The 21,990-nt window shown below is 42.7% G+C and overlaps 1 protein-coding gene across 1 annotated transcript in view; it reads left to right on the forward strand.

Annotated features, from left to right (window-relative positions):
- The window catches only part of NRROS (negative regulator of reactive oxygen species), a 30,140-nt gene extending 12,342 nt beyond the window's left edge, over nt 1–17,798 (forward strand). Inside the window, exons 2-3 of the mRNA XM_024577888.3 lie at nt 11,358–11,478; nt 15,615–17,798. Coding sequence (XP_024433656.2) covers nt 11,371–11,478; nt 15,615–17,585 — 2,079 coding nt within the window. The 5' untranslated portion in view covers nt 11,358–11,370 and the 3' untranslated portion in view covers nt 17,586–17,798. The remainder of the gene's footprint in view (nt 1–11,357; nt 11,479–15,614) is intronic.
- Nucleotides 17,799–21,990: the final 4,192 nt, after the last annotated feature.

A 21,990-nucleotide genomic window follows, 5' to 3' on the forward strand; every position in this document is an offset into this window, starting at 1 on the left:
ATTGGATTGTTTGTCTTCCTGCAGTGGAGTCGTGTGAGTTCTTTACATATTTTGGAAATCAGGCCCTTGTCTGAGGTATCATTGGCAAATATGTTTTCCCATACTGTTGGTTCTCTTTTCATTTTAATGCTGTTTTGTTAGCCATGCAGAAGGTTTTTATTTTGATGAGGTCCCACTTGTTTATTCTTTCTTTTATGTCCCTTGCTTTAGGGGACATGTCTGTGAGGATGTTGCTGTGTGGAATGTCTGAGATTTTCCTGCCAGTATTTTCCTCTAGGACTTTTATGGTATTATAACTTATACTTAAGTCTTTTATCCACCTTGAATTTATTTTTGTGTATGGCATAAGTTGGTGATCAGGTTTCATTTTTTTGCACATAGCTGTCCAGATCTCCCAACACCATCTGTTGAAGAGGCAGTTTTTGCTCCATTTTATGCTCCTGCCTCCTTTGTCAAATATTAATTGACCGTAGAGACTTGGATTTATTTCTGGGTTCTCTGTTCTGTTCCATTGGTCTATGTGCCTGTTCTTATGCCAGTACCAGGCTGTTTTGATGACAGTAGCCTTGTAATACAGTTTGATATCAGGTATTGTGATCCCTCCTGTGTTGTTCTTCTTTCTCAAAATTGCTGCAGCTATTCGGGGTCATTCACATTTCCATATGAATTTCTGAAATGTTTGTTCTATATCTGGGAAATATGTCATGGGTACTTTAATAGGGATTGCATTGAATCTATAGATCACTTTGGGTAGTATGGCCATTTTGATGATGTTAATTCTTCCAATCCATGAGCATGGTACATGCTCCCATTTGCTTGTGTCTTCCTTAATTTCTTTCTTCAATGTTGTGTAGTTTTCTGAGGACAGGTCTTTTACCTGCTTGGTTAGGTTTATTCCTAGGAACTTTATCCTTCTTGTGCTACATCGAATGTGATTTTTTCCCTGGATTCTGTTTCGGATATTTCACTGTTGGTGTACAGGAATGCCTTTGATTTCTGAGTATTGACTTTGTATCCAGCTGTTTTGCCAAATTCATTTATTAGGTCGAGTAGTTTTTTGGTGGAGTCGATAGGATTTTCCATGTACACTATCATGTCATCTGCAATATTTTCAAGATCTTTGATAAATTATGCTAAATTGTCCTTCAGAAAAAGTGTGTCAATTTGCTCTCCTACTTGCAGGGTATGAGACAGTTTTGGGGAGATGGGGACTCAAAAGCCATTCTGTTGTCTATATTTTAACAACTTCCTCATTAAGAGAGAAAGCCAGGGAGCAAATAAGGAGGTCTGAATGCACACATCACAATTCTAAATGCTCTGGTGTGTCGATCGTCAGTTTGCAAGTTCTTTTTTTAATGCACTCACCATTTGAACATAGATTCTTGCAAAATATAAGAATGCATTAATTTGACCAAAGAATAGAACTAGTTCTTTACTTTTATAACTTTTTTTTCATTTTCTTTTACGTGCAGTTCCAAAATCATAATTAAAGCAATTTTTGGATTTAAAAGCTTGCATTTTGGACAATTCTCCAAACAAGACAGAGAAACGGTCAATAAACATGTGAAAAATGCTCGACGTTATTACTAATTAGGGAAATGCAAATGAAAAGCACAAAGAGATAGCAGTTCACACCCCCTAGGATGGCTATAATACACACAACAGAAATAACAAGTGCTGATGAGGATCAGGAGAAATTGGTACATTAGTAATGTTGCAAACATCATGCCCCTTTTTCTTGGGGTGTCCAACCTTTTGGCATCTCTGGGCCACACTGGAAGAAGAAAAGTTGTATGGGGCCACACATTAAATACATTGCAGCACGTAATCACAAAAAAATCTCATAATGTTTTAAGTAAATTTACAGTTTTGTGTTGGGCCGCATTCACAGCCATCCTGAGCCACATGCGGGCCACAGGCTGGACACCCCTGCTTCAGTGTATATTTTTCTAAGAACAAAGATAGTCTTACATAACCGTAATGCAATGGTCAAAATCCAGAAATTTAACATTGATATAATATTATTATTTCATCTATTATCTATATGCAAATTTTGCCCATACCCCAGTAAGGGCCTTTAAGTAATTTAGTCATTTGGTTAAAGAGGTGTCTGCCAGTTTTTCCACTATAAAGCTATTTTCATGTGTGTAAAGTGAACAAGTAACTTGCATAAGTAATATACTTTAAGACTATATTAGTATTTTGTCTCCCAACAAATTTTCACTCTTTAGTTTTATCATTGCTTGATGATTCTTGCCTGTAATTAAAAGGCACTTTGAGAAATACATTCCTTGATTCAGTTTTCAGCTACTTTCTCCAATTTTCAGGTAGCATCATAAAGCTTGCATGCACATAAAAAAAATTATGTTCAATTTTGTCCTTTGTGTTTAAGCTTATTAAAGAGCACAAGTCCTGTTTTAGTTAGGTTCTTTTTGTTGGCAACACTTGGGCCAGCCACTGGGGGCAGTGATGGCGGTGAGGGCTATCCTGAGGAAACACAGAGCTTGGAAATGGACCAGGCCCTGAAAAGAACCATCAAAAACACTGAGGCAGCCTCAGAGCCTGTTCCCTCCACCCTCTCTCCCAGCTGTATGGTCCACCCCCTTGTCATTCCTTTTCTGATCTCTGCCCTCTGTTGACTGTTTCATTATTTTCTATTCATAGGTCTTGTTATCTATCTCATAGCTTCTATTCCTCAAGGCAACATCCCTTAAAAAGTCAACTCTGCTTCTCTCTCTGTGTCTCTTAGCTCCAACATTCACTACTAATTAATTACCTAATTCTCTTCCTTGTCTCTATGCACTGGGATCATTCATAGGGAGCTGGCTGCAGGTTAGAATTGACCTCCCCAGGTTAGGTGCTTCCCTAAGATTCTGTCAGGTAGGTGGAGGTGTCGGTGAGGTCGTGTGCTTCTCCTGAGGGCTAGTTCTGCAGGACTGGGTGTTGTGGGCAGAGCAGTTGACCTGGACGGTGCAAGTTAGTACATCAACCATACTTCTTGAACCACAATCAGGACACATGGTCTAACACTTCTCTGCTCTTTCCAGGTATGAGAAGCTAGCTGTCTTGAAACTCTAGTTTGAATGCCAAAATGTTTAAATTTCCCAGATATTTTAAAGGTTTATGTGTATATGCATTTTTAATTTAAAGTTTACTGAGAACCTTTCTTTAAAAACTATTTGAAAAATGTATATTCCTGGAAATTTTGGGACAAAAAGGCTTGTACAATTTCCCCTCTACCTTCAGGAACTCAAACAGGTATCCTTTTTACTCATTTTTTTTTATCTTAAAAAGCTTCAAATTACAAAAAAGTTAAAAGAAAGTACAATACTAAATTTGCCAGTTGGTGATATTTTGTTTTAACTTTTTTCTCTCTCCATTTGAAAGTAGGTTACATAAATTGTAGAAATGATGAAGTTTCAACACCAAAATACTCAGCATACATTTCCTAAGAATAAGGGCCCTTTCCTATGTAACCTAAAGATTATTATCGTATCTAAGAAAACTAGTAATAACCTGATAATATCAACCATACAGTATATAATCTGAAAACACATTATTTAGTACACATGTAAATTTTCCCAGTTGTCTCAAATTCTTCTTTTAGAGATTTAAAAAACCCAAAATCCACTCAAGGTACATGCATTGGACCTGGTAATTATGATTCTTAGTCACCTATAATCACACACACACACACACACACACACACACACCATTTCCATTTTCTCTGCTTTTTAGGCTTCAGGGCAAACATTTTTAGCTAGAGTACTACCAAGGCCTGAGTTCTGTGGCACCTAAGGCATCACACCTAGAGGGTCAGGATGCAGGTGGTCTTGCCATGGGAAATGCTAAGTTTGAACATTTGGTGAAAGTTGAGATCACCCTAATTTTTTTGCTAAGAGTCAAAGAGACTAAAGCTGCTTGCCTGAGGCTTTCAAATACTTCTTGGTAGCAGGAATTGTTTTTGACGAGGTCATGGTCTGAGGCTTCTGTTCTTTGTTATCTATTGTCTGTGGTCTGTGACCAGCTGCCCTTCCCTTTCTCCCATTGTCTCAGGTAGGATTTGCTCTTTTGTTTTTAAACAAAGGCAGATGCCCTTTCCATGGAGCCCTCTATCTAGCACCTGTTCTGGAGTCACCAGCACACATTTCCACATGCAATTGTGCATACTCTGCTTCTAGGGATTCCTTCCCCAGACCAGTTTATAAATATTTGTTTCTAACACCAAATGCCTCTGGGAGTTGCCCACTTTTGTCAAAGACCTCTTTCTTTAAGGCTTTTCTAGCCTCTTTGAGGAGAAAATTCTCAATTACACGCTAATATATGTATTGTATAACACTCTTAACACTAACGGAGCTTTTAGCAAAAAGTTTGCAGTCCAGCTCTGGTGGCAGCTGCTGTAGTAGGAGCAGCTGGGAAAGGAGGGGGTTGGTGAAGAGGTGAAAGGAAGGATGCCCCTGAATATTAGAAATCCATCATTCTTTCCCAAAAATGAATCCCAAAACCCTAATAAAACAAAACCAAAACTTAGATCAGAGTTACCCCTTAGTATTTCCAAACTTTGAGTATGAGGAGATCTTTTTATGGACAAAAAAACCCTGATAGCTGTGTTTCACTATCAGTTGATTAAGATATTACATCGTGAGAGAAAACAACTTGAAATTAATAATCCTTTATCAAAAAGAAGTTATATTTCATTAGTACAGGTAAATCTGCATACATTACAAAAATGGTATACATACAGGTTTGCATGCCAGAGGGCCTGACAAAAAAGGAATGCTGCTGCACTCCTGAACTACTTTGATGGAAATTTCAGTACTTCAAGAAGCAGAGACCAGTGCAAAGTTTTCACTTACCCTTTCTTCCCCGCCCATTGCAAAGCAAGTATCACCCACATGCCCCCTGCCCTGGAGCCATTCCTAGGCTGGCATGTGGCCATCTTCTCCCATCCAAGCATCCTGAGCCCAGAACTGATGTGGACATGGGATGGGTATGAAAGTGCTGCCCTAGGTTACAGCCAGGCCACAAGAGCAGGATCAGGAAGCCCTTTCCGGAAGGAGTAAATATTCCCATCCATTTCACTGTTTTACACAGACCATGGGCCATCAATCGACTGATAACTTACTTGGGCTAATGAAGCAGGAGTTTCTCCCTATTATTTTGTGAAAATATAAAAAGCAAACAAGCAAAATAAGTAAGCAAAAAGCGAACAAGCATAATTTTTTAAAGAGAGGAATTTTTCAGCGATTATGCATTCTTCTTCCTCATGTTAGTGTTCTCATTTCAGAATACAGTCTTGATTCATGCTGTTTTTATGAAATGAATCTGTTTTCACCACTTACTTGTTATGACCAGATTAAGAGAGAAAAGCCAGACAAAAAGCTGTATTGTCTTTCTACAGAAAAAAGGAATACTCTTTATAAATAAGGGATGGATATGGGGTTGAAACTCAGGTTTCCATGATAACCAATTAGAATGCATAGTCTAAAGATTAATGAGATACCATTGAGCATCTGAAATCTTAATATTTCAAGAACTTCTTAGAAAAGAACCAGCAAAGACATTTTGTGATGACTGGGCACAAACAGAATAGTCAGAAGACAAAGAAAAAATATAAATGAAACACTAAGAGGACTTCACTTCGACATGAGGTAGGATTTGTAATCTTGAAATCTCCAAGGCAAATGTGTTACAGACACAGTGCAAAGCCTTGTCTCCTGCCAACACGTGGGTTAGTGGTGCCTTGTCTTTCAAGGCTTTAGAAGCTCACGGTCTCTGGTGTTAGTCATAATCATAACAACAATGCCTGGATAAAAAGGTATATGTAGAGAAGCTTTAGAGAAATTATTAAATGAGTGGAAGAACATAGGATTTATAGGCTGTAAAACAAAGAGAATGGGACTTACCATTTACTGCCTCTGCTCTTGGAAGGAAATCTTTGACTTCATTATCTGGTTTAAAAAGAACAGATACAAGCAGAGTCTGTTAATGCCATCTGCTTCTCATGTCGGGATTTCAAGTCTTATATGGAGTATTTTCCCAATAGTAACCCAGACTAGAAGGACAGGTAGTTCTTATTCAGCCCCTACTCAGAACATGAGTTGATTTGTACTTCCTTTGTGTTGGCTCCATGGCTTCCCCAGTGGCTCATAGACTATGAAATAAGAACCATAGATCCAAGTCCTTTTAATTAGAATGAGGAGAGGTTCCGGGTTTCCTCATTTAAATTTTTAATGTCAAACTGCCCTGTGTGCCCTTCATCATAATTGTTTTCCCTTTCGCTGCCAAAAATGTATCTAAGATGAGTGACATTTGGCTTAAAAAATGGATGTATTTTTCAGAAGATGTCAGAGAAAGAGGAGTAAAATGAGACAGTTACTATTTGCACATTCAAGCTTAGACACTCTCATACAGCTAGAGATACTGTTGAGTGGTTGTCACCCTCCTGAGGCTGAGTGTGGGTGGAGAGAAGCAGTCCTGTGCCCACAGGAGAGACTTCAGGAAATTCCCTGGTGAGATTTGGCATCCAAACTCAGAGGCGTGGCTCTCAGGAAGCTCCAGGAGGTGTTCCTCAACCTAAACTGTTATTATTTTGAGTGTTTTATTTCTTCTTAGAGTCATTACCTACCTTTTTTGTTTAAATATTTATTTATTAATATTTATTTATTTTATAGAGAAAGGGGAAGGGAGGGAGAAACAATGGGAGAGAAACATCGATGTGAGAGAGAAACATGCATCTGTTGCCGCTTGCACATGCCCTGATCAGGGACGAGCCCGTAACCCAAGCATGTTACCTGACCTGACCGGGAATCAAACTAGCAACCCTTCACGGGCTACAGCTCAAACAACTGAGCCACACCAGCCAGGACCCTTTTTTGTTTAGTACTATTTCAATCCCATTTTCATTTCTATCATTGTATTAGTGAGAGTCCAGCCAGGAAATAGAAAGACACAAATTATTTAAAACGGAGGAAATTTAATGCAGGAAATTGCCTATACATGATGGAAAAGGCTGAGATATCAACCAGACAACAGACAGTCATCCCAGAGAACAGTAACTTCAGGAAACTGTGACCTCCCCTAGGCAGAATGATGATAAAGGGAGGATGGTGTCACCAGAGCCTAGGAATCACCAGAAGAAGCTCAAGGGCTTCTCTGTCCAAGGCAGAGAGAGAGAGGGAGAGAAATACCCTGGATTCTCTCCCTCCTTCTGCCTTCTAACCCCCCAGGAGTACCTCCTATTGATCAAGCCAGCTGGAGGCCAACTGAAACCTAGAGCTTAGACATAGAGCCTTCAGAAGTCAACTTCATGCAAACCAGAACAGGGTAGGGCGAGAATAAACCATGGATTTGAGGACAAACAGCTCTCAACCAGCATAGTCCTCTGTTCCCAGGATTAGTCTTGTTCTGGAATTTATTAATGTCAAATTTTTAATTCAACCTTTTTTCATATTTTCACATATTTAGTCGATATAATGATATATTTGTTATTTTTCCTTCTTTGTGTAGGTGCTAAATCATGTTGGCAATTTTATGTAGGAATAACAATGCACACAGCCAGCTCACAGTGTTTTGAACTTATAAATAATAATTATGTTATCAACTACCTTCATAGTTAACTAAACACTTTCACATATACTACTGTATTTGATTCTCATTAAAACTCTGAATAGTTGTTATTATCTTCATTTTATAGAAGGATTAACTGAGTTTCAGAGACTTTATGTGAGTTACTCAAGGACAAATACCAAATACTGTAACCAGAATTCAAATCCTGGTCTATTTCTAGATTCCATAATCTTCCCATGCTATCTCATGACAGAAGGAGTTGCCTAGAGGGTATAGCAAGAGTTTTTCTGGGCTGTTTGACTAAGTTTAAGAGAAAAGAGAAGAGATGTTTTAAATTTTCAAAAATTGTCTTGTTGACCCAGAAATTAAAATCACACTTTGGGAATTAGTGACACTGGGCCTATCTATCATTCCAGTCTGAGAGCTACACTCTCTCTGAAGACATTGCACTCTCTCCCTGAACACAGCTAGAGTCAGTATTATAATATATGGGGCTGGTTGTTCTAGAAGGGTCAGTGTCACAACAAGCGCCATCCCCAGTCTGACCTAATTGGAGAAGGACGAAAGGAGGGAACAGGTTCATGGTTCCCATCTCCTTGCCTCTCCTCAGTAAAATACAAAACAACCCCTGAAATTTGAATGTTAGATAAACAATGATTTTTTTTAGTATAAGTGTGTCCCAAATACTACATGGGACATATTTATACTAAAATGTTATTTCTTGTTTATCTGACATTCATCTGGCATCTTGGAATTTGCTTAGTCCAACAACCTTATCTCAAGGTGGGCGGTGATCCCAAGGTTTCAGGTGTGTGTGTGTGTGTGTGTGTGTGTGTGTTGGGGGGATGCTGAGAACAGGAGCCCATATGGCTCTGTTTTGCCATCTGTGCCCTGCACATGCCATGAGATGATCATTCCTGCACAGGTGCAGAAGCAGAAGGAGGGCCTGGGAAGAGGATTCCCAGTATTGGGCAAGTACTGATGAATCTGAATTGGAGGTTACCTCTGTGGTAAGGAGAGCTGACCTGACTTGAAAAAAAGGTTGAAGTTGATTTACCTGGTTTCACTTAGCTTTTCTGTTAGTCTGTTTTCCCGGGTGAGTATTCAAATTTGACCAGGAAGTTAAAATTAGCCCTAGAGATTGTGTGAACTTATTCAAAGAAAGGGAAAGAGGAAGGGGCCCTAGATAGCCGAGATGTGTTGGGCAGCAGGGTCCATGGGAGAGAGAGGAGATTCATGCTCCTGCTGGTGCTGCTGGCCCAAGAGAAGACTGGAGAGCAGACCCTGCAGCCTTTTCCAGGAAGACATCAAGAAGAGGATGGGGCACTCAGAATGCTGGGGCCAGGCACTTGCCTCAGATTCTGAGGAATGCTGAGCTGGGAGGGGATTCCACTGGGCTATAAACTCTCCCACAGGGTAGGCAATTCAACAGCACCTGCAGTGAGAGAAATTAGTCTGGCTTCTCATTGTGGAGTCCCAGGAGGGTGACCTGCTGGCCTTTTCTAGCCCTGCCACTAAGTTGATCTTGATCCTTCAATAAGCCATTTATTGTCTCTTTATGTGTTCACCTGTAAAAATGTGATTTTAGAGTCTATATTACATTTCCATATGGTCCCTCTTAGTTCTAAAATTCTGTTGCTATATGTAGAATCTTAAGCCTTCTCATGACTTCTGTTCCACGTGCACTGGCCTGGTAAGGGGACTGGTAACCACACTTCAACAATAATCCTTATTATACTGAAGATTGTTTTTTTTCATTTTCCCCTTAGTAGCTCCCTTATCTAGGCAAAATATCAAAGTTCTGTTTTCTTTTTTTTTTTTACTTTTTAAAAAGTATTATTGTGATATGATTTTAAATGTACAGAAAAGCTATAAGAATAGGTAGGACAAGGAACCTCCATATATTCTACCCAAATATGCTAATTGTTTAAATTATTTATATTTTCTCCCTCCCTCTCTCTCTTTCCTCTTCAGTATGCATTTCCTAAGAGCAATGACATGCTCTTTTTTTTTTTTTTGATGGTAGGGGTCTCTTCTTTTTTTTTAAATATATTTATTGATTATGCTATTACAGTTGTCCCATTTCCCGCCCCCCTCACTCCACTCCATCCTGCTCACCCCCTCCCTCCCACATTCCCCCCCTATAGTTCACGTCCATGGGTCATACTTATAAGTTCTTTGGCTTCTACATTTCCTACACTATTATTACCTTCCCCTTGTCTATTTTCCACCTATCATCTATGCTACTTATTCTCTGTACCTTCCCCCCCTCTCCCCCTCCCACTCTCCTATTGACAACCCTCCATGTGATCTCCATCTCTATGGTTCTGTTCCTGTTCTAGTTGTTTGCCTAGTTTGCTCTTGTTTTTGTTTTAGGTGTGGTCGTTAATAACTGAGTTTGCTGTCATTTTTACTGTTCATATTTTTGATCTTCTTTTTCTTAAGCCCTTTAACATTTCATATAATAAGGGCTTGGTGATGATGAAGTCCTTTAACTTGACCTTATCTGAGAAGCACTTTATCTTCCCTTCCATTCTAAATGATAGCTTTGCTGGATACAGTAATCTTGGATGTAGGTCCTTCCCTTTCATGACTTGGAATACTTCTTGCCAGCCCCTTCTTGCCTGTAAGGTCTCTTTTGAGAAATCAGCTGACAGTCTTATGGGAAGTCCTTTGTAGGTAACTGTGTCCTTTTCTTTTGCTGCTTCTAAGATTCTCTCCTGTTTCATCTTGGCTAATGGAATTATGATGGGCCTTGGTGTGTTCCTCCTTGGGTCTAGCTTCTTTGGGACTCTCTGAGCTTCCTGGACTTCCTGAAAGTCTATTTCCTTTGCCAGACTGGGGAAGTTCTCCTTCATTATTTGTTCAAATAAGTTTTCAATTTTTTGCTCTTCCTCTTCTCCTTCTGGCACCCCTATAATTCGGATGTTGGAACGTTTCAAGATGACCTGGAGGTTCCTAAGCCTCTCCTCATTTTTTTGAATTCTTGTTTCTTCATTCTTTTCTGGTTGGATGTTTCTTTCTTCCTTCTGGTCCACACCGTTGATTTGAGTCCCAGTTTCCTTTGCATCACTATTGGTTCCCTGTACATTTTCCTTTGTTTCTCTTAGCATAGGCTTCATTTTTTCATCTGGTTTTCGAACAAATTCAACCAATTCTGTGAGCATCTTGATAGCCAGTGTTTTGAACTGTGCGTCCGATAGGTTGGCTATCTCTTCCTCGCTTAGTTGTCAAAGTTCTGTTTTCAAAGGGCTATACTCAACTGAGTTAACCAATGAGATTTTCTCTTTTTAAATAGCCTCATGACAGCAAAACAATTAGTAGCTCTATGGGACCAGAGGAAACAATATTTCTATCCTGTTCACCACTCATTCATTCAAAACGTATATATTGAGCTCAAGTGGTACATCAGGCACATTTGAGCTTTGGGAAGAAAACTTCAACAGAACTAAAAAACGCAAAAACTGTAGGTGACCTGAGACCCAGTTCCTCAAATCCTTTGCTTCTCACTTTTGTTGCCTGACTCTGGCAGTTTCAGTGTCCAGCCACCCGTCCATCAGATGGTACAGACAAAATGAGAATGGGTTCTTATTGACAGTTGCAGTGAAAAGTTAGAAGTATTGGCTAACTTGAGTTGTGTAAAGAGTCTGGGCTTCCACCTGCCTGTAGCTGTGGCCTTCCAAGACCAGACATAACTGGGAACTGGCACTTTCTACTGAGAGTGCAAAGCAGCCCTCTGGGACATCCGTCCTTCTCTTACTTGCTTCTTCCTTGCCTTCTGTCTGCAGTGCTGCACTTGAAATGGAGTTGCTGCCCCTTTGGCTCTGCCTTGGTTTTCACTTCTTGACAGTGGAATGGAGATACCGCAGTGGAATGGCCACAGCTGCTTCACAAAGGGGCTGCAAGTTGGTGAGTTTTCCCAAGAACTCTGAGTTGTCTGTTGCTCCTGTCCTGACAAGGTTTGGTCTACTTGGAAAGCTGATGGATTGTCAATCAAGGAGGGCAGGGAATGAATGAATCTGAATCACTCTGTACCTACCCTGGCATGATGCCATGTGCAACCTGCTCTTTTTTAAAAAATTTTATGGTTATTCAATTACAGTTGGCAACCTGCTCTTTAACCAAAGGTTTAAGGTGATGCCTAGGAAAGTCTCTGCCCCACGTTTTTCATATCCTCTGAAGACATGAGGCCCTAGAGATAGGCCTAGATTAGCCACCTGGAACAAAAGCACCTTCTTAAAAATCTGGATGATTGAGCTCCACTAATGCTACCAGCATCTGATAATGGTGGGGCATATTAAAGTTGGAGATGCGCTGCCTCAGAGTTTGTGGTTGAGTGGAGAGCAAATACTTAAAAAGCTGTACTGAATGCCCTGGTCAGGTAGCTCATTGGTTAGAGCATCCTGCCAATATGTCAAGGTTCTGGGTTCAATCTCCAGTCAGGTCACATACAAGAAGCAGCCAATGACTGCATAAATAAGTGAAACAACAAATCAATGCATCTCTCTCCCTCCCTTTATCTTCGTCTCTAAAAAAAAATCAGTAAATAAAGGTAAAAATAAAAAAGCTGTACTGAAGAGCATGCTGCCCATGCGCACTGCACAGTAACATCCTTGATGGTGCTTAGGTTGAAGACAATCCAGGAAGGAGATACCTGAGCTTTTGTGATCTACTCTCTTCAGGACTTTCTGCCTATATGTAGAAACAGATTGGCTCATAACAACTGAGCACATTTCTAGAAATTTTCTATTTTGCCTGTAACTCACTGATATAAAAAAATCTGCCCGAGAAACAAATATTTAATAAATGTTCCTTGAGCCCTGTTATATCCCAGGTTCTCGGAAGACAAATTGGAAGTCAGGGTTAATATTTCAAAATGTGTTCTTAAGGCTGATGAATCTTAAATCCCAGCTGGCGATAGTTCTTAACCATTTTCAGCAACCTCTAACCGCTACATTGTAGTATACTCCAGTATGGGGTAGAGGTTATGACCCAGACCAGGTTTAAATCCCAGCTCCACCACTTACTAGCTGGTGACATTTGGTCACTCTGGGTCTCAGTTTCCTCACCTGTAAAATATGGAGATAGTGATAGTACCAACCAATGATGCCATATCACTGGGTTGTTATGGTGATTAAATGGGTTAATGTATGTAAAGTACTCAGGACAGTGCCTTGAACATAGTAAGTGCTGTGGGTTTTATCTATTATTACTGTTGTTGTTGCTATTATTAGTCTCTGCTACACAGATTTCCATTGTTCCCTTACAGGGGCAGTGAAAGGTTAACTTTGCAGTAGCTAATTCAGGAGTTACCAGACACAGGAAAAGGAGGGAATGAAGCATGAATGCTTTGGTCTTTCAGGGTTCAGGCTAAACTCCCTGCCTGACCCTCTTCTAGCCTGGTGAGCAGGAGTAGGGACTTCGCTGCCTGTGAATGCAGAGTGGATTTCCTGTGGCTTTTCTGAATTGAGGGCTCAGGATTTGATAGTCCAGGTGCCCTCCATTGCCCCTCCTTGCCTGAGCCATGTGACGTTATCATAAAACGGACATCATGAGTTTTTCTTGGGCTCTGATGGCCCCATGGTCCTTTGCAGCACTTCAGTGGGGCCAGAGAAAACTGGAGGAGTGTGACCCCTAGGACTGCTGCAGCTGTGGTGAAGCAGGATCTCACACTTTTCGGAAAGCCCCTAGCCACAACATTCTCCAGAGAGTCCCTGTGTAGGGGAGACCAAGACTTACTCAGATCAAGAAATACACCTTGTTTCTGCATGGGGAGATTTAATTTTGTAAACATGTCTGCTCTTCCCCTAGGGAATCCATGATTGTAATGCAGCCCCAGTTAAAATTCCAAAGACTTTTAGGGGGAAGGGGAGCTATGGAAGGAACTTGACAAATTCACCTGGAAATGAGATACAACTCAAGGCTCAACAGTAGGAGACTAATTGATGAGTTCATGCCTATCATTGTAGTTAACATTTACTAAGCATTTATGTGCCAGGTTCTATTTTGTCTTTTACATAAATAATCACAATGAATCCTCATTACAAAAAAAAAAAAAACCTATGAAAAAAATTACAAGCATGATTTCCATTTTACAGGTGGAGTACTGAAGATCCCAACTGGTTAGGTAACCAGACCAAGGTCACTAATATGTTAAAAAGCAAAATCAAGATAGACTAACCTAGAACTCTTGCTCTTAACCACTGTTCTATTCGTGCAATGTTTAGACAGTTGCTAAACAAAATGTGATCAAAATTATTTTTATTGCCAAGGCAATATGTCTATCACATATTACTGGGGTGAGGGGAGACTAGATTACTGAATAATTTGTAGAGTGCAGTCTCATTTAAAAAAATTTTTTTAAGAAAAGGTAGGTGATATCTTTAGGAAAGTCCAGAGGCAAATGCAACAAAAGGTTAGTGGCGTTTCTTTGAGGGAGAGGCTGAGATTATAAAAAAGTTTAATTTTCTGTATTCCTATATATATTTTTTAATTATTAGAAGGTTTTATTTTAATAATCAGAAAAAGAACTTGGGACTGTGAAGGGTTAATTCCTTGTCCAGGGTCCCAAACTAATACATGTCAGAGCCAAGACTCAGACTTGAGTCTGCCATCTCCAAACCTGGGATTCTTCCTCTCCGTCAGGAATTTTCTCTCCTTTTCTGTTACTCCACTTGCCCATTGGGATTGTGTCCACAATTTTAGGCAGTCACAGGCCTTGTCCTTCTGGCCAATCTGTGCAAAGGAAGGCCACTACTCTTCTATTCATCACTTAAAACTTTTTTTCTAGACACCTAATTAACATTCTGTAGCTGATTGTTTTTGCCAATTTTGTAAGCCATTTGGCTGAGTTTATCCTGAGGCTTGAGTGACTTCTCAATGAGACCAGGGTCGTCCCATTCCTCCTGCCTCCTTAGGCAGCACAATTGTGGTGGAACAACATCCAGGAAAAGCAACAAATTGCGCATTAAGAGCTGTGGGTCCAGTCCCAGCTCTGCCGCTGACTCTCCACTTCTCTCCAGACCCCACTCTGTGCAATTCAGGATGATGATGAGCTCTGAAGTCCTGTTGAGCTGTAACACATGTCAATCCCAGAATGTAGAGGAATATCCCAGACAGAATTTCTTTGGGTGAAACGAAGATGCCACAGTACTGCCAGCTGTTGGGCAGTGTCCCTGTTAGACACACTGGTGTTACGGTAATAATGTTTACAATGCAATAGGGACCAATTGCATCAATGGTGCCCACTGTGTGTGAGGCGCTGTGCAGCCTCTTGTCTAATCTCACTACAATCCTCTGAAGTGGGCACTATCTTTACCTCCATTTTTCAGAGGAAATGACACACTGAAGCTAAATTATTTGCCCAAGGTCACGTGGAAACAAGCAACAGAGGTGGGGTTCAAACCCACATAGAGACTTGGCCCTCAACTCTTCTCAGAGCTGAACCCAAACCGCAAGCTCAGTTGTCGCCACTCAGGACCTAACGGACAGGTTCTCAGATCTTCTCTGAAATGCTGTGTGTTTTATTTGCTTATTTATTTCTTTTGTTTTTAAATCCTCGCTCGAGGATATGTTTTCATTGATTTTTGGAGAGAGAGAGAAAAGAAGAGTAAGACAGAAAGAAACATTGGTGTAAGAGAGAAACATTTGATCGCTTGCCTCCGGTACACGACCCGACTGAGGATCAAGTCTCCAACCTAGGTATGTGCCCTGACCAGGGGTCAAGCCCACAACCTTTTTGTGTACGGGAAGATGCTCCAACCAGCTGAGCCACCCGGCCAGGGCCATGCTGTGTGTTTTAAACAAGGCCTGGAACTCAGCTCCTAGCTGAGTATTTTAGTAGGAAGGTAAAAAAGAAAGAAAAGTTCCCTTTTTTCCTACAGTTTCTGATCCTTTAAAAAAAACCCAAAAAACAAAAAAACTTATGATCTCTAGAGCCATTCCCAAAAGTTGCAGGAACAATCTAATGAATGAACTAAGCTGTTATACCCAGCCTTCTGCCTCAGAGGCCTCCTGCCTGCTGACCACTGTGTTTTTAAACCTAGGTGGATGGAGTTGCTGACTGTCAAGGGCAGAACCTTGCTTCAGTGCCCAGCAATCTCCCTCCCCACTTGCAGACGCTCATCCTGGATGCCAATCCTCTCAAGACCCTGGGGAATCATTCCCTCCAGCTTTACCCTCTCCTGGAGAGCCTCAGTCTGCACAGCTGCCACCTGGAGCGCATTGGTTGCAACACCTTCCTAGGGCAGGCCCGCCTGTGCAGCCTGGCACTGCCTGACAATTCCCTCTCAGAGAGCTACCGAGAGACGGCAGCTGCCTTTCACAGCCTGCAGGTGCTGCAGAGGTTGGACTTGTCAGGAAACTCACTGACTGAAGACATGGCGGCCCTCATGCTCCAGAACCTGTCTTCACTGGAGTCTTTGTCCCTGGCAAGGAACACCATCATGAGGCTTGATGACTCTGCCTTTAAAGGCCTTGGGCACCTCAAGGAGCTGGATTTGCAGAGGAACTACATCTTTGAGATTGAAGGTGGAGCCTTCGAAGGCTTGACTAAGCTGAGATATCTCAACCTGGCCTATAACAACCTCCCTTGCATTGTGGACTTCAGCCTCACACAGCTCCAGTCCCTCAATGTCAGCTACAATGCCCTGGAATGGTTCCTGGCATCAGTGGAAGAGGCTGCTTTTGAGCTGGAGATGCTGGACCTCTCTCACAATCAGCTGCTGTTTTTCCCACTCCTGCCCCAATCCAGCAAGCTGCACACCCTCCTGCTGCGGGACAACAATATGGGCTTCTATGGGGACCTCTACAACACCTCTTCACCACAGGAGATGGTGGCCCAGTTCCTCCTTGTGGATGGCAATGTGACCAACATCACCACAGTTAACCTTTGGGAAGAGTTTGCTTCCAGCGATCTTGCAGATCTTCGCTTCCTGGATATGAGCCAGAACCAGTTCCAATACCTACCTGATGGTTTCCTAAAGAAAATGCCTTCCCTCTCCCACCTGAACCTCAACCAGAATTGCCTGATGACGCTCCACATCCGGGAGCATGAACCCCCAGGAATGCTCATGGAGCTGGATCTGAGCCAGAACCAGCTGACAGAGCTGCACTTGACTCCAGGGATCCCCGGCTGCCTGAGAAGCCTCCGGTCGTTCAACCTCAGTTCCAACCAGCTTCTGCATGTCCCTACTGGCCTTTTCGCTGATGCCAATAACATCACTACAGTTGACATGAGCCACAACCAGATCTCACTTTGTCCCCAGCCAGCTGGGTTAGACTATGTGGGTCCCTCCAGCTGTGTGGATTTCAGGAATATGGCATCTTTGAAGAGCCTCTCTCTGAAGGGCTGTGCGCTGGGAGCATTACAAGACTGCTCATTCCAGGGGACTGCCCTCATCCACTTAGACCTGTCTGGAAATTGGGGGGTTCTCAATGGGAGCATTGCCCCTCTCCAGAATATTGCTCCCACGTTACAGGTCCTATCTCTCAGGAATGTGGGCCTCGGTTCCAGCTTCACAGATTTGGACTTCTCTGGGTTTAGGAATCTAAGGGACTTGGATCTGTCAGGAAATTCCTTGACCTGTTTCCCAAGGTTCAGGGGCAGCCTGGCCCTGCAGACCCTGGATCTCCGCAGGAACTCTCTCAGAGCCCTTCCCCAGATGGCTGTGACTGTGCAGCTCATGACAAGTCTGCGGACCATCTACCTCAGTCAGAATCCATACGACTGCTGTGGGGTGGAGGGCTGGGGGACCCTGCGGCAGCTGCACACCATTGCAGATTTGGCCACGATCACTTGCAACCTCTCCTCCAAGGTCATTCGCCTGATGGACCTGCCCAGAGGCACACCTCAGGACTGTAAGTGGGAAAGGGTGGACATGGGCCTGCTGTACCTTGTGCTCATTCTTCCCAGCTGCCTCACCCTGCTGGTGGCCTGCACCGTCATCTTCCTCACTTTTAAGAAGCCTCTGCTTCAGGTGATCAAGAGCCGCTGCCACTGGCCTTCCATATACTGACCTGGCTACAATTCAAGGTTAGAAATCCAGCCTGTGCATGAAAGATACTTTCTCTGCCAGATTTCAAGATCTGATGCAGAAGACAAGGCTGATGAATTGAGCTTTAGATTAAAGTATGAAATGTTTCCATTCCTTAGAACCATCATCATGATTCATCCTTATCACCCTGGTAAAATATTTATTAACTGACATTCTATAAAAATAAAAAATGTGTCTCAGAAAAAAAAGTTAAATTAAACCCAGCTCGTGTGTTTTCTTTCTTCAGTGTTTTTTGGTAGTTTGACTGAGGTTATTTTTCAGTGCCCTTTCCTTGATGACATCCATGGAGCTGGTGGAAAAGGTCAGCAACTCAGTGCCACTCCACAGCAGAAACAGCTCAAAGAGCGCTGCAATGGATGTGAGAGTCAGTGCCCTGGGAGTTCACCGAGGACCAGAATTTCGGAGCCAGGCTGGGGGATCAGACATGAGAACTGCCACTGCCTATCTTGGCTTGCATCACCAGTGGTCCCAAGAGGGTCCTCTGCAGGTGCCCTGGGTTTGCTGGAGTTGCTGTCAGGCAAACGTGACCCCTCCATAGAAAAGCTAGCAGAACAATAACTGGGCCCTGAGTTTATTTGTGCAGTGAACTGAACACCAGCACAGTCCTTGTCCTGAGAGAAAGTAAAGAGGAATGCAGAAAGGAGTGAATTCTGTTGATTTGTGGACTACCCCTCCTCTTCACAAAAAAACCATGAGCAACTTCTTAGCAGTTGTTCCAGATTTGTACTCACTGCATTCCTCGTTTCCTTCCCCCTTCCCTTCCCTTAGTGAGTAGTGAATAGTTTCTGTGCTCCTCTCTGAGGAAAAGATAATAAAGACACAGCTCTTGCCCTTTTGGATAGTTTAGAGTTTACACTGTCCTTGCACTTTTTATCCCTGAGTATTAAATCATAAAGGGACTAAATGCTGTTGTTGGGGAGGCAGGGGGAAGAGGATAGAAATCCCACACACCGACTACTATTACCATGAATCCTAATGTCAGTGGAAATGTTTAGGCAAATCAAAGAGGAAAAATCAGTGGTCTTACTCTGATAAAGCAGAAGTTTCCCTTGGGTGCTCTACAGGGTACAAGCAAGGCCGTGTCAGTGAGGCTCCACACTCAGCAGCACCGGTGTAAGCCATGCTCACTTTGTCCTTATTGCGCCTCCGTCTTTCCTGTCAATTTGTCCATCTCCATACTGCACTGCTCCGGCCTGGTGCCTTGGATGTCCTTCAGGTTGCTTTGAAACCATGTCCAAATGTCCTGCTAGGAGAGCCCCATCAGCCAGTATTCATAAGACTAGACTCTCCTTATTTTGTACTCCCATCAACTCTTTCTTGAGGTCCTGTCATTTCCCAACAAGACAACTAATTAACTAATTAGACAAATGAATCTTTCTGTGGCTAATACATTTATGACTCTTCTTGAGTTAATGTGTCACCCCTTGTATCAGTCAGTATTCTTAGATCCTTACAACTGAGGATGACTCTGTCTGATTGAAGCAGCATGGGGATTCAGTAGAAGAAGTAGATTCAGCTGGGGAACTCTAGGTTCTCTGGGGAGGCTGAGGAACAGGCTTGGGAAATGGGCAGGAACGGGGATCCTACGCAGAAGTTGGGACCACAGCCCAGGTCACAACCTAAACAATAACTGTGAGAACGTGACTGCAGACAGCCCTTACTGCTGGACGCCACCACTTGCCACCGACAGCTCTGGACAGGGCCACTGCCACAGGGTCACTGCCACTGCTGCTGCCCACTGCTGAAATAAACACTCTCCCAAATTCTGCTGTACTGTGTCACCAGCTCCAGATCTGCGGTCTGGAGCAGATGGACGCGGTTGGTCAACCCTAGATCATGTGCCCCTGCCCTGACTAAGAGAAGGGTTGAGACAGCAACTGCTGCACCTTCTGCTGAGGTTTTTATAGTAGAAAACAGGCTCTGCTTCCTAGAAATACTCATAAGGGGTGGAGTTCTCAAAACAGAAAGGGAAGTTTGGTGTTGAGAAGGCAAAAAAAAAAAAAAAAGACAAATGTGCACCACACCCTTTTAGGCAGCATGAACACTTCAGCAGAGTATTTCTTGAAGCAAATTCTTAGCATAAAGGAATTACCCAAATGGTGGAAACTTCAGGCAGACTCTTAGGCCGCCAGCAAGGCAGATAGTGGGGGTCAGACAGTCTTTCTGGAGCCAAAAAGTTCATTCTTTTCCGCATAAGATGGCTCTAGTAGTGCTTAGTTGTCTCTAACTTCATTTGAAACAATTTTGTTACATTGTATTGTGACAGCTGTCATATTAGCCCTGCATTTTTTAAAAAACCATCAAAACTGGTGAATTTTTGTGTAGGCATTTTAATATTGAAGATGGAAGAAAATATACAACATTTTTGGCACATTATGCTTTATTATTTCAAGAAAGGCAAAAACACAACTGAAACACAAGAAAAGATTTGTGCAGTGTATGAAGAAGGTGCTGTGACTGATCAAAAGTGTGAAAAGTGGTTTGCAAAGTTTTGTGTTGGGGATTTCTCGCTGGATGATGCTCCATGGTCATGTAGACCAGGTGGAGTTGACAGCAATCAAATTGAGACGTTAATTGAGAACAATCAATGTTCTACCATGTGGGAGATAGCCAACATGCTCAAAATATCCAAATCAAGCATTGAAAAGCATTTGCGAGAACCAAGATGGCAGCGTAGGTAGACACACTGCGCCTCCTCACACAACCAGAACTGACAGAAAATCGAACAGCAAGGAAGTCCAACACCAAGGAAATAAAAAATAAACATTCATCCAGACCGGTAGGAGGGGTGGAGACGGGCACGGGGACGGAGAGGACTCACATGGCCATGGCGGGACCGAGACTGGCAGAGTGTGGGACAAATGGGCCAGGCAGTCTGACCACTGGCAGACCCTGCAGCCCCACATTCGCGCACAGATAAACAGAGAGGGCCAGACTCAGAGTGGCGGAGAACGGGGCAGGCAGAGCAGCGGGTAGCACCCCGCGGCCGCACATTTGTGCACAGATAAACCTGGACGAACCAAGGGGAGCAAAGTCACCCAGGGCTCCAGTGCGGGGAAATAAAGCCTCAAACCTCTGAGTGAAAACATCCGTGGGGGTTGGGCGGCAGCAGGAGAGACTCCCAGCCTCACAGGAGAGGTTGTTGTAGAGACCCACAGGGGCCTAGAGTGTACACAAGCCCACCCACTCGGGAACCAGCACCAGAGGGGCTCAGTTTGGTTGTGGGTGGCGGAGGGAGTGACTGAGGTCCGGTGGAGAGTGGAGTGGGCGTCATTGTTCCCTCTCGGTCCCTCCCCAACGTATAGCGTCATAGCGCAGTGACCAGCGTTACCCCGCCCCTGGAACACCTAAGGCTCCACCCCTTAAAGTAACAGACGCACCAAGACAAAAAAAAAAAAAAAAATGGCCCAAATGACAGAACACTTCAAAGCTCCAGAAAAAATACAACTAAGCGAGGAAGAGATAGCCAACCTATTGGATTCACAGTTCAAAACACTGGTTATCAAGACGCTCACAGAATTGGTTGAATCTGTTCGAAAACCAGATGAAAAAATGAAGCCTATGCTAAGAGAAACAAAAGAAAACATACAGGGAACCAATAGTGATGCGAAGGAAACTGGGACTCAAATCAATGGTGTGGACCAGAAGGAAGAAAGAAACATCCAACCAGAAAAGAATGAAGAAACAAGAATTCGGAAAAATGAGGAGAGGCTTAGGAACCTCCAGGACATCTTGAAACGTTCCAACATCCGAATTATAGGGGTGCCAGAAGGAGAAGAGGAAGAACAAAAAATTGAAAACTTATTTGAACAAATAATGAAGGAGAACTTCCCCAGTCTGGCAAAGGAAATAGACTTCCAGGAAGTCCAGGAAGCTCAGAGAGACCCAAAGAAGCTGGACCCAAGGAGGAACACACCAAGGCACATCATAATTACATTACCCAAGATTAAGCACAAGGACCTACATCCAAGATTACTGTATCCAGCAAAGCTATCATTTAGAATGGAAGGGAAGATAAAGTGCTTCTCAGATAAGGTCAAGTTAAAGAAGTTCATCATCACCAAGCCCTTATTATATGAAATGTTAAAGGGAGTTACCTAAGAAAAAGAAGATAAAAAATAGGAACAGTAAAAATGACAGCAAACTCACAGTTATTAACGACCACACCTAAAACCAAAACAAGAGCAAACTAGGCAAACAACTACAACAGGAACAGAACCATAGAGATGGAGATCACATGGAGGGTTGTCAATAGAGGAGTGGGAGGGGGAGAGAGGGGGAAAGATACAGAGAATAAGTAGCATAGATGATAGGTGGAAAATAGACAGGGGGAGGGTAAGAATAGTGTAGGAAATGTAGAAGCCAA

This window comes from Desmodus rotundus, chromosome 2 (assembly GCF_022682495.2).
Source record: "Desmodus rotundus isolate HL8 chromosome 2, HLdesRot8A.1, whole genome shotgun sequence".
NCBI lineage: Eukaryota > Metazoa > Chordata > Mammalia > Chiroptera > Phyllostomidae > Desmodus > Desmodus rotundus.